Source organism: Thamnophis elegans, chromosome Z (assembly GCF_009769535.1).
Source record: "Thamnophis elegans isolate rThaEle1 chromosome Z, rThaEle1.pri, whole genome shotgun sequence".
Classification (NCBI taxonomy): domain Eukaryota; kingdom Metazoa; phylum Chordata; class Lepidosauria; order Squamata; family Colubridae; genus Thamnophis; species Thamnophis elegans.
In genome coordinates, this window is record NC_045558.1 from 97,424,709 (window position 1) to 97,438,586 (window position 13,878).

The following is a 13,878-nucleotide window of genomic DNA, read 5'->3' on the forward strand; positions in this document are numbered from 1 at the left end:
TATGATTTTTTTTTAAATGTAGGACTTAATTGTTGCATGAAAACCTTGCACGGTGTCATGCTCATATACTTCTTTTGGCAAACAGTAGTTATTTACTACTATTATCTTATCTATCAGAGATGGATGCCATAAGTTTCAGTCCCAAGTACCATTTGCAAAGCTTGTGGGAATACCAATGAAACATGAGTTGCTTATTCCTGACATACATATATGCCCATACAAGTTTTTTCTAACATGAAAATAAATATTCTGTGACATACTCTTCATTTTTCACTAGTTATTCAGTAAGTCTGTGTTGCAAATGATTTAATTCACTCACCAGATAAAATAATTCAAATGGAATATAAACCCCAGGTGTTGACCTTTGGTATATTAGTGTGGAATTGGTTCATAGTATTGGATCCTCACTCAAGAAAAATAAAAAAGATGATAATTTTGTTCAGCAAGTCTTTTTAAGCACATAAAAAAACAATAGGAGGAGCCTAGAAAGATTTTTTTTTTAATTCAAAGGACTGATTAAAAAGCAAACTACATTATATGATTCCAGCAGCATGCTGGTCATTCAAAAGAATAGCTGTTGATGCAAGGGGCAAGCCATTATTGAAAAACTTGATAAAAGAAAGGCAGAGAAATATGAATACTTATTTCTTTTTAAGTTCATATTTAAACATTAAGATCAAAAGGAAGTTTTCTTTTGTTTAAATATTTTAAAACATGGTTTCAAAAGGGGAAGAAGAAAAATAAGAACCTTTATTAGCTGTTGTATTATTTTCTGTGCTAGAAATACACAGACTAGAACCTGCTAAGAACTGAATAACATTAAATATGGTGCCTCCATATTTCTTTTGTGCTATTATTTTAGAACATAAGCCTGAGGGCAGGGAGCCTGCTTTTCATTTTTCTTTTGGAAAAGTAATCTATAAGCTACCTTTTGGCTTAAGTGCCAGGTAAAAAGAAATAATAAGTAAATCATATGAATCATATAAATTATATTATTTGTTTATACAGGATTACAACTTTGTGAATCATTGTATAATCATCTGAGCTTTCTTACAGCTAAATGACATAGTTAACATTTCCTAGGTTCAAAGAGTGCTAAAGATTAATATATACAAGCTTAGGCATTCTACAAACTTGCAACATTGAAATGTAATATTATAGCTCTCCAGTTTCTATAAGATTTGTTACTATAACAGCTAACGAAATTATTCTAATAGTCTCCCCTACTTGACTTCCATAAACTTCTGGGTCTTTTCTAGAAAAAAACAACCCTTAATTATTTTAAACCTAAGATTTAAAATAGTTTGCTAATAAGAAGATTTTAAATAAATTGGGAAATGGTATTTGTGGATTCGTAATTTGGTACTTTGTTAATTTTTTAAATACAATTGAAATAACAAAATAATAATTAGCCAAAATTAATTTACATATACATAAAGCAGAGAAAATAAAAGAAGACAAAGGGAGAAATTACATTCATATTAATTACTACTAGCCTTACACCTGTGCCTATTGTATACTATGCATTTAGTTTTGCTTATATTTAAGTCTGTTAAAGTTTAAAAGAAAAAAGGAGGACAAATAGTACATTGAAGATTACAAATGAAATAATATGCATACATAAATTTGATTATATCTCCAAATAATGGAATAATTACTCAAAAATGGAAAGGGAATTTGGTTCTTCAAACAGTTATAAAATCAGAGGAGAATGAATGTCCTTTGTCCTACTAATATGGATTTTTCACACTTAACAAAGACATGCATGACCAATTTCTTAGTCGTTTTGTCAGTTTCCATATTATTGATTTGCAATCTAAGAAGCATCAATATTATTTTTTAAAAAAAGGCTGGTGTCAGGGTTCCATATAATACACCCATAGCAAACAGAACTCTGAGGCAAGTAAATTCCTAAAAAATAGGTTTATTGGATATATCATATCAGCACAGAGTGGTGAAAACAGACTCTAAAGTTCCTGCTGTTTTCAACTAATTAAGGGTAAAAGTTTCCCCCCCTTTCCCAAGCAGTCACTACATGATCCAAACAAAGTGCTGTCCAGTTGCTTGGAAACTTCACTTCTCATCTCATCAGCCACCTGTGGGAATGTCCTTGGTTCTCAGGAGAACTATTTTGTTTTGGCTACAAAACTCCAAATATCTCTATTCCCCCCTCCCTATCCCTCCAAGATTGCCTCAGTCAGATCAACTTCCAATTGACAGCTGGTTAGTGGTATTCATACTGCAGTCTGATTAGTATATTATCTGTTTTTATTAGTTAATAAATAATAAGTATACGTTCCATATTCCACATGTTTTCCAAAGAAAAGATCACCTCATAATTTCCAAATCTCTTTGCTAATTAGCATAATCAGAATAGTCAAATTGTAGCTATCATGCTGTTGCATATCACATTTTTCTGGTGGATAATATAAAGAGATGTGGTATTTTTACAATTGGATCAAAAAACCCTCCAATATATTAGGTATGTCAATTTTTGTTAATAGTCAATGAAATCTTCCAGGGACGAAAACTTGCCATTGAAAGACAAACCTTGTGATGCATTTAATGTGAAAAATTAAAATGTCCTTCAAAGGTTAACAACTGGAACCTTCAGAATGACACATTAGGCTGAGAGTTTTCCCAAATAACCCTCCAATAGAATATGTTTGCTTTCTGAAAATATAATTCACTTCATCTTTGCTTATCCAGTGTAATCAGTGTAATCATTCAGAATTTTATCAGTAAAATCTCTGATAAACCTTCACTGTTATTTGTGAAGGTCCCTAAATATTATACGCAAAGATTATTCATCAGGTATTTTACCAAAATGCAGAGATACAGGATGCTACAGGGGTCAGTCTTGGATCTTCCATTGCAATATTTTCATTAATTATTTGGATGAAGATGTGAAAGACATTCACATCAAATTTTCAAGATAATACATTATTTGATGGGATAACTTATACCTTAGAAGACATGTACAATTCAAAATGAACTTTGTAAATTAAAATAGAATTTTTCAACCTTTTTACCCTGCAGGATCTGTTGAAATAATTGTTATGTCTTAGATAATCTCTGCAGAGACTTCTAAGGCCTGTTTCCTCTTGTTCCTGGGTAGAGGCGATGGAATAATGGTTATAAGTTGCTGGAAGATGGATTTTGCTGAGCTTTACAGGAAACCTGTTACCAACAAATGCAGTTTGATAGTGATTTTCCCAGAGAGGGGAGAGGCTTTGAATCATTCAGAGGCTAGACTTTCATCTATTTAGGGTGCTTGCAAGTCAGCTAATGGACATTACCAAAGAGTTGGCTTTGGATAGTGAGATGGGCTGAATATATAAATAAATTGAAATGTAAGTAAATAATCACATGTCTCCATTTTAAACCAAAAGTCTTTCAGTATGAAATGGACATATACCAGCAACCATAGCAGTTTTAGCAAGTAATTAATAATTAGTAATAGTAATATAATTACATTATAGTAATATAATAATAGTAATAATAATTAATAAATACTTTGGTATGTAAATTTTTGTTTTATCAAGGAGTTAAAGTGTAACTATTCTATTTCTGATGTTGAACTAGGCTATTTACACTATAACTCTTTTATGCATATATTCATTTATGTACATATGCTCTTCTGAACCTAAAAACATAGAAGTGTGATATGCACATAAGAGATACTGGATCTTCAATAGAGGAAATTAGTTTAGCTGCAATAATCAAGGTGACGAAGTGAAGAACCTTTTGAGCATGTGATTTGTACAAATTTGAAAAATGAATTATGCTGATATGGTGAGGGAGATGTCCCGGGCATTAGACAATTTGTACTTTTAATAACGGAATGAGAGCTTGTTGAAAAAGGAAAGCACGTTCCAGTGGAACATCAAAGAACTATAGATTACCAAGTTCTAACAGATCATGTTAGACACCTATGTTCCCCTACAATGATGGAGTCACAGAATTCTCCACTTGCATCTTTTGTTTTGTTTTGTTTTGTTTCTGTAGTCTGATTTGCTCCTGGTGGTCAAATACATTCACCTATATTTTCATATACTGATTTTTTTTCCATGTTATCTCTGTCAATAAATCTCTTATTGACAACTGCATTCAATTTTTCTTGCAGGGGTAATCTGGATTTCTTTTCACAGTGCTTTCTTATATGACATTCACACCCCCCCCCCTTTTTTTAGGAATGAGCTGAGCTAAATCTCCAGGCAGATAGCTAAATTATTAATTTGAACCCAGTTAAACTTTTATTTATATTAAATAGCCATGGGGGTTCTGATGTAATTACAGAACTCTGAAACTTCAGTATGTTTTAAATTTGCTATTAAATATGAAAACCAGAATGTAAAACAAGAATCTCAGACAGATATAACTTGCAAACAGAAGATTTATTGCATTGCAGCAGAAAACAGAATGTGATTTTTAAGTCAGTATTTTAAAGTTAGAAGAAGGCATAATGTGTAGAATTTATTTTTCTAGACTCCTTGGTTTGGTTCTATAATTAATTATTTTTGGTTTCAGTGAGTCTTCTCTAAGTAAATTTGATTAAATTTGAATCCCAGTCCCGTATTAGCAAAAAGCTGCTAAGCTGCAAATTGACAATTGATTCCGATGGCTTTCTTCTACCCAAGTTTTCCCTCAAAAGCAAGCTTTGAAATATTTCTTTCTTGCAGTTTATTTAGATGTTTTTTCTTCCACTGATTTCACTTGGGAAGAGATGACTTTGCCATCCACCAGTTCTTCAACAATGGTTTTAACCACCCTGGTTTTGGTGGGTTCTGTCAAAGGAAAAGTTTAATAGTTTCATTGATTAAAAACAGCACTTTATTCAGTAAAATCTCTCATCATAAGATGATAATTATATTAGAAAAATTGCTGGAAGTGACACGAAGAGCAATTTGGGCAGAGATATTACACTTTAATGGGAAAAAAAAACCCCTGGAAAAAATGTAATAAGCTACATGTTGCAAAACTCTGCCATCGCATCCCATTTAGATATTAAGTGTAATCTGATATGAGTTGGCAAAGACAATTTCTAGGGACAAAAACCACACATATGCTACTGGTTTCCAACCACAGTATTATGTAATCAATTTACCTTATAGAACTGACAATGTATTTACAGCCATAATGGCTCCAAGATACTTATACCAAATGGGACATAGTAATAAATTTTCTTTGTTTTATTTGCATCTGTTTTTGGTGGCAAGCTTTCTAACTGCTTATGATTGGAAACTATTAAAACAATTTGTTTCTTATACTTTCCTCTTAATGCCCAAATTTATTTTGTACACTTTTTTCTTTCTCCTTCTTATTCACATTTTCTATAATTTCAGGAGAACTGCATGAATGAAAATAATCTCCTTCCTTCAAAAAGCCTTTCTCCTACACAGTTTGCACATTTTTAGGCTTTTTATTTTAATCACCTTAAAATATGATACTAAAGTTAATAAAAATTAGTCAATGGGTTCATAATTATTGCTAATAAAGATATGTATGGGTGACTATTAGTTTTATACCTGAGCAGTCATTTAGTTCATGGAATCCTTTTCCTCCTGTAATATTCTAAATTTTTCAATGATTCTCAAACAGAAGCCATTCCTCAACCTTATATTTCAACTCATACTTTTCATTCAGCATGGGTATAAGTCATGCTGGCTGGGAATGCTGGAAGTTTTAGACCAATACATTTGTAGATTAAACCAACATTATTTCAGCCAATTGTGAAATAGGCCATCTCAGCCCTCAAACTGGTATCATCAATTTTTGCCTTATGCCCTTGGTATTAATGGTCAATGCTTCCTAATTAAAAATCCAGATGGCAGTTTAGACTGTGATACTGGTCCAGTGGATTTTAAAAGTATCAAGAAGACATATAATTTGGATATGAATGGAAGAGTCAAAGATTTGAAATAGCTTTTGTTAGTCTACCAGCTTTCAGGAATGTCAATATTAAACTTTCTAACTAGTTTAGTTTTTGATTTCCTTCCCTAGATAGAGACATAACCAAGTACATCTGAAGGGCATCTGATCTCTGCCTGAGCTAACAGGTGGAATAAAGGTTACTGGAAGTGTTAAAGATAATTAAACTGATGCATTTCATCTTATCAAAATGAAATTGTTCATAAGGAAATATTTTCAATTTTGTGTGATGTACTTTTAGATATACCAAGTTATACCAAGTCAGCACAAATAGCAATGTATTATTTCTAAAAGAATAGGATTATAATTACCTCTGATTTGAACTTTTGTCTCGTAAGCAGTACGGAGACTGTTAACAAAGAACACAGTATTAATAATATTGTAGTAATTATCTGAATCTTAAAGCTTGAGCACAATAAATATTTGACTAAAAAGAGAGATATGCATTCTGTGTCATGCATTTTATAATTTTATTATTCCTATCAATAAAATATTTGAAAACTAAATTAATTCAATAATGCTGATCAGCCCTATGATTTTTTTAAAAAAAATATAGTAAATTGTATGAATTTCTAGACAGTATCAGAGAGGATTGTATATATAAATTAGAATTCTTTTTTTACTTTTTAAATGTTCCATAGAGAGCACTAATGTGAGTTTTACTTGTTTTTTTTATAAAACTAGAGAATAACTAGAAGGAGTAATCAATAAATAAGAAAATAAAAACACCTCCCCAAGAGATGCTTAATAATTTTTTAATGTTTTTAAACAAAAGCATTTTTTTGTTTCACAAGCTATATTCCATGATTTTGATGTCTAAAAATACAGTTCTATAATTGATAAAAAAGAACTTTAAAAAAGAATGAATTTGGAAGAGTGATGCTCTTTCTTACACACTAGGATTAATCTACCTATCAGTCAATCACATTTCTACCCTACATTTCTTATCAATCCATCAACAAATAGATAGTAAGAGGCATTGTGGTTGAACACATAGGTGCTTTTCCTCCGATGGATCCAAAGGAAGATTTAGCTTCAACTTCTAGCTAGCTGTCTAAAAACACAATCTTTTGGTCTGATCCAATATGGAACATATGTAGCTCAGTGCATTCTTTCTTATAGTGACACAAAACATGAGAAATCCACAAGCAGAAATGAATGTCTGCAGTAGCAGATATTTGTATAAATAAATATCCTAAGCCTGAATCTACCACCCACTCACTGTGTAATTATTGCCTCATCCAGTTTTGAAAAATGTTTACTCACCTTTCCCCGTCTAGTAGACGTCTGTATGTTTCTATTTCCATTTCCAGTCTGGTCTTGATGCCCAACAATTGCTGATACTCTGAATTTTGGCACTCTGTTTCAGCCCTGATCTGTTGCAGCTGTTCTTCCAGGCTGCTGACTTGAAGTTGTAACTGATTAAGCTGAGTGCTGTAGTTCCCTTCAGTTTCTGCCAAGGTTCCTTCCAGAGATGCTTTCTGTTAATTGGAAAAATGCACATAAGCAGGTTAAAGGTTTGTTATGATTCTCTCAATATTATTTTTCCACCTACAATCCAAATTGTGCATACTTGGGATTGCTAACAACATACGGATTTTCTTTCCTTCTTTGTTTTCAATTTGGCACAACAAACATAAATACAATTTACATTGTGCCTCTAATACAGCCTCATAAACAAACTTATAGAAGTTACTAGCCATTAAAAAACACAGTAGTCTTGTTAGAGACTAACTATCATTGTTTCAATGCTCATCTAAAGTTATCCCTTTCTAACCCACCAACAAAATCCAGACTGTTTTAATTTTGGGGGATCCTAACTGTGATCTGAGGTTTGAATTTGGAATTTGCATCAGTGCATTTGTGGGTTTTTATTTTCTGTTAGAAACCTATAACTCTTCAGTTTAGGAATTTGTAAACAGAGTTTTATTAAAACAAAGGGAGAGTCTGTTTCAAACCAAAGAACAACAAATTTATTTTGATTTCCTGCTGTTCTTGAGAGAAAGGAAGCAAACACAAACCTTTGCCAAAAGGGATTGTAATTCAATTTCCAGGGACTGGAGACTTCGTTTGAGTTCTATTAATTCATTCCTGGCTGTGCTTGCAGCACCGGCGTCATCGTGGATCTGTTGCTGCAGCGGCTGGCTCTAGAAGGAGGGAGAGATCAATAAAAATATAACTTAAAAGCAACATATAGAGCAAAAGTAGGCAATTCTGGGTAGAATTTAATTTGGATGCACAGTAGCCAGAGTAATGTAATATAGGTGGATTGTAACACACAAAAGTGGGATCAGAACTTTCTGTTTTTTATGGGAATTTTCTTGTGAGTAGAGCATTTCCTTTTTTCTTTTAAAAAGAATTATGTTGAAAACTATTTCAACATATACATTCATTTTTTATGTGAGTTATCAAACTGATTAGTTTTAGTGCAGTTGGAGGAGACGTGAAAAAAATATAATTGGGGTACCATCTTACCATTTTGATGAATTGTTCTTCCGCTTCTCTACGGTTTTGTTCTGCAAGATCTTCGTATTGTGCTCTCATGTCATTCAGTAGCTTAGTCAAGTCTATTCCCGGAGCAGCATTCATTTCCACGGTAACATCTCCTGTAGAACTGCTCCTCAATAGAGTAATTTCCTGAATATAAAAATTGGAAGCAGGTTACGTGTACAACCAGTGAAATCTGGTTATGGTGGCTTTTTGAAATCTACCTGAGAGATAGAAATGAAGCCATTTTAAAGTAGTCATGCGAGAGATGGAGAATAGTAAGAACCACAGTATCCTTGATTCCTCTGTTGACATACCTATGGTAGCCATATGTGAAATTCATAGGCTTTTAGGTGGAGAGCAAAAGCAGGCAAACATAGTTCTGTCTGTGTAAGCACTAACAGAACAAACCAACTCAACTGGACTTTAATAGATATACTTTTTTTAAAATGAAACTTTTCATGTGTCTCTAAGTGAAAGATTGGCATTTCCAGATTTCTGATAAGAAATTCTTAATATATTTGTTGGAAGAATCCCCAGGACAACATGGAAAATGATGTGTGTCTTATTAAGGCTTACCTTGAGGCTTTGGAATAGACTCAATCTCCCTGACTGACTTTGAAGCATCTATCAGGAATGGGGGTATTAAGTTAATGTAGGGTGTTCAAAAAATGGAATGTGCACTCAAGTGTTATTTATATTTGTTCTACAATAGGAATTTTTCTTGTTATTTTGTTTCAGCACTGGCACTGCCCCTCCTCATTCCCACTTAGAGTACTTAGTACCAATGTTACTTTTTTTTTTTTGAACTGCAGTCAATCTGCCTTTCTCTTCCCCCTAGTAACATGCCTCAGCTCATCATCGTTTCAGCCTTGGGACATTTCATACTCTTCTCATCCTATGCCTATTATGGGAATTCACACTAATTTCTGCCCTTTGGGTTTCTGCTTGCCAAACCTGCTAATGAAGTAATCCACCTAATGTACCTTTCAGGCAACTGGCTGCCTAGGTTGAAAAGGGTATTATTTTGCTCATAGTAACAAATAAGTGGATCAGGGACAGTGAGACAAAGTTTTAAATTTGCTTTCTGAGCGAGGTGCATATGAAATGATTATTAATTCAGGAACCGTGTACAGTATACTCAATTATACTTGGAAGAGACACTGATAAAAAAAGTAGAAAGAATTGTCTTTGACTGGGACCATTGAGCAAAGATGTAACTAATTAGCAACACATCTCACTTTTATCCTTCCAATCAAAAACATCTGTGAAATTTTGAAGTTAGATATATGGGGACTAACCTGAGTTCTTTTAACTCAGCATTTTCCAGATTTTGATGATGACTAAGCTTATTCTCTGGGAATGACCTAAATATTCCAGCTTTATCTAGGTATAAGATACTGATCTGCTAATTGATACTTGGAGGAATTTACAATCCAAGTAACAAAGCCAAGCCCCAATCTGTCTTGGGAAATAATTTTATATCACATCGGCAGCAGATGAAAGTATACTACTAATTAAATTATGACACAATTAACCTCCTTAATTTTGATAGAGTATTATGTTCTGAAAATTCAGCTTCCCTCTTAGATATGGATTTTTTCCCCCTGTTCAGGTGGGATTTTTCATAATGTTATAACAAATGTGATTAAAATTTGAAAGAAAATGAAAGAATACTCTCTTTTCATCAATGCTATTAAATGTAATAGTTAAAACAAGCCATTCTAATTGATAAATAATGATAAAAAAGTTATGTAGGACTAATATTCTCTTTGAATAGCCTTATTTTGTTGAGGATTTAGATGAATCACTCAAGCTGAATAGTTAGATCAATTTGAGGATGATTGACTGAAAATTACCTACTATGGTTATCAAGTAAGTGTCATTGATAAGTGAAAATTCAAACTGGAGTCTTTCCCTATCCTAAATGAACATTCTATTGACAGCACTAGACTCCTATTCTGTATTCTGCAGATTCCTGGGATCTTAATTCAGCTATCGTACTAAATTTATCTTATTTTATTGTCTGCAATTTAGGATTCTCTGGATGTCCTAGATTAAAACTTCTAGAATTCCCAACCAGTACTGGAAAGGAATTTGAGGATTAGTCTCATATGTAGAATCTTACAATTATAAGTTTAAAAAGGTAGGTTTAGAATGTTGATAAAGAAACTCAACAAAATTCAGAATCCCTTTTTGTTGCATTTGAAATCCATGCAGTCAGTTCTGTGGATTGTGATGGAAACCAGATAAGTCCTTTACCTCCTCATGATTCTTCTTAAGATATGCCAGCTCCTCTGTGAGACTCTCAAGTTGTGCTTCTAGGTCAGAGCGATTCATGGTGAGATCATCAAGTACTCTACGCAGACCATTGATGTCTCCCTCAACACTCTGGCGAAGGAAGAGCTCATTTTCAAATCTAGGGGAAATAAATGAATTTATTAATTGAGCAATAGCTATATTTAGCAAGGAAAAGACAAAATCAGAGCTTTCTCGCTGCTTTCTAGTTCAGCTTCTGGTGATCCTTAATTATTACTTATTAATTGGAAACTACTGAAAGCAAAAGGATTAAGAAAGGGGAAACTTTTTCTTTATGAATATCTATAAATTGGCTTATTGTAGAACTCAAGTTCAGTTTTGTTTAATATCTCCCTGCTTCCCATCTCACAAATGTCAGGAGAGCTTCAGTTTTAGATGTAGTAAATGCTTTAAACAGAAAATATATATCCTAATGTGTTATTCTTTGATAAAAATGTAAGTCTACATATACAGTATGTATATATATCAGGCTCCCGAGAAGAGAAATATTTGTAGCTGTATAAAAATAGAAATCTTTTCCCATGAGCAACCCAACATTGATGATGCACAAGAATATATTGTTGATACATGAAAGTGAAATGGGAAAAAATGATGGAGAATAAAATGCAGCGTATTGAAGAAGTTGTGCCTGACTGAATAGAGACATTGCCGCATATTGATTCCATTAATTCTGTCCCATTTCTTAGTAGCTTAGAAACTGAATAGCTGCTTACAAGATTGAAAAAACCTCTTTCTAAAGGTTCCAAGGTTGAATGATCATCAGGAAAGGACACGGTGTTCTAGTAGAGATTGGATTGGATGACTTGCTAGGATTTGTGCAAACTATTATAGCTGATACATAGACAGATTCAGTAAAGGTGTTGATATGGAATTGTAAAGTAAGACTTAAAAACTATTTCATTTGTAGTGTATATATAACCATGAATCTTTGTACTGAAACTTTTTAAAAAAAAATAGCTACTGTGCTAATACAATATATTAGTACAATAGTTGATACAACGAGGGTAGAGAGCTGAATACTAGATATGATTCTATAGCTTTATATGCCTTCTTATATTTGTACATAACTGAAGATTGCCAGTTTTGCAGAACTTAATTGAAGTCATAGAAATATGACATCATACTTCAACTGACTTGGAAAAAAAGTTCTACTAAACAAAGTCTAATTAATTTCAGTGGATATTTTCTAATTATAATGTAAACTTAGATCTAACTCCTAGTGCAAGAAAACATTAAAGTGGTAGGGGGAGTTTTAAATGTTACACTGGTCTTTATGCTTGTAATAACCCTAGTGTTTCTGGAAGACATGAGAAGGTGCAAAGAACTGCATTTTTCAGGAGTTTCAAAACTGAAAAATGTATTTAACTTACTTCATTCGGAAATCATCAGCAGCAAGTCTGGCATTGTCAATCTGTAAGACTACATTAGCATTCTCAATGGTTACATTCACAATCTAAAAAGAACAGCATTTATTACAAATCAATAATAATCACATGTTCTGGTAGAAAATACTGCTTAGTTATTTTTTTAGTAGTATATTTTATATAATGAGGGATTGCTAGTAGAGAAAATAACACCCTGAAGTGCAATTTTATTTATTTGCTGAGGATATAAACAATCTACCAGACTTATTTTTCCAAATTACTCTGGCCAATATATTGTTTCAGACCTTTTTCTTCTTCAAATATGTACTATATAGATAGGTAACTAAGTTTGTTTTTAAAACAGATTTTTACATCTATATATTTATGAAAATATCATCAATTCTGTTTAAATTACACTGCTTCCCTTTAATTAATGTTTATGAAACATCTACAATTTTATATCAACTTTATTTGGGGTTCTCATCAATTGGACAACCCAATCTAGTTAAGCAGAGTGATTTAGATAGTTTAATTCAGTTATTAAATGTTTTATTAAAGTATGTACTTTTTCTGAACTGAAATTCTCCCTCTCCTTCCATTTATGCTAGATATTTTGCTAGATATTTTTATTAAATACATTAAGCACTTGATAAAGAGATAACCTGTCATGTCACAGGAGTCATTCATTGTAATATAGGCTAAAGTAGAATCCTTAACTTATTTTGTACTCTAATAAAAATTAGAGAAAATATCAGTTGCATGAGAATGCTAGACAGAAATTGTTTTCTTACCTGGTTGCGGAGTTCATCAATCATGTGATGGTACTTGCTGTAATCACGAGTCACTCCAGGTGCCCCAGGTCCATTTTTCTCATACCAGTGGCGAATTTTACGTTCAAGCTCGGCATTGGCCTCCTCCAGGGAACGCACCTTTTCCAGGTAGTTTGCTAGGCGGCTATTTAAATTCTGCATGGTTTCCTTTTCAGCACCAGCCAAAAAAACACTATCACTAGCCCCATAGGCCCCACCCATGGAAACAGATGAGCTGGAGCGATAGTTTGCTCCATAACCACCACCTGCCACAGAGGCACTGCCAAAGCCAACACCACCACCATATCCAGATCCACCATAGCCACTGCATATAGCACCTCCATAGCTACTGCCTAACCCTCCCATAGATCCCCCACCAAAGCCATATAGACTTCCTCCACCAATGCCTGACATCTTAGCACCTCCTTCATAGGAAGATATTTTCCTAGATGCAGTAGAAATTCGAAGAGACATTGCAGTTCAGTGATGTGCTACTGCTGAGCTATAAAAGGCAGAGTCAAAGGGCAGGCAGAGAGTATGCTAACGGGGCACTTTCCTCTGCCTTTTATAGGATCATTAGGGTGTTGCTTCTGAAATTCCTCCTACTTCTGGCGAAATTTTTTTTTGTTTGCTCAGCAGATGTAAGCTACAACTGGTTTTCTCCTCCCTCCCATCCTATTAGCATTTAATTCAACCTATGTCCATTTTCAGTTGAGTGCCCCAAGGGTGTTTGTTATGCTGAGGGTGGAGTAGGGAGGAACAAAGTCAAAAATTCATTATGGTATTGCAGTTGTAGGTGAGTAATTCTTTCCCTCATCTATAAGACCCCAGGCATTACTCTTTCTATTCCCAGAGCAAATATTCAAGTAACATTAATTTATCATATTACCCTCTGAGCCTTTTTCATTCACACAGTAGAAGAATGGAGGACCTCAGTGTTTGCCTTACAGTCACATTTTCTCATTGAG

At 33.5% G+C, this 13,878-nt stretch overlaps 1 protein-coding gene across 1 annotated transcript; it reads right to left on the reverse strand.

Annotated features, from left to right (window-relative positions):
• Nucleotides 1–4,430: 4,430 nt before the first annotated feature.
• Nucleotides 4,431–13,384, reverse strand: KRT24 (keratin 24). Its single transcript, XM_032238165.1, has 8 exons — nt 12,893–13,384; nt 12,108–12,190; nt 10,681–10,837; nt 8,407–8,568; nt 7,953–8,078; nt 7,198–7,412; nt 6,243–6,280; nt 4,431–4,787 (listed from the first exon to the last, which is right to left on the reverse strand). Exons 1-8 carry the CDS (start codon nt 13,382–13,384, stop codon nt 4,684–4,686), a joined length of 1,377 nt encoding a protein of 458 aa, XP_032094056.1. The 3' UTR covers nt 4,431–4,683.
• Between the last annotated feature and the right edge of the window lie 494 nt (nt 13,385–13,878).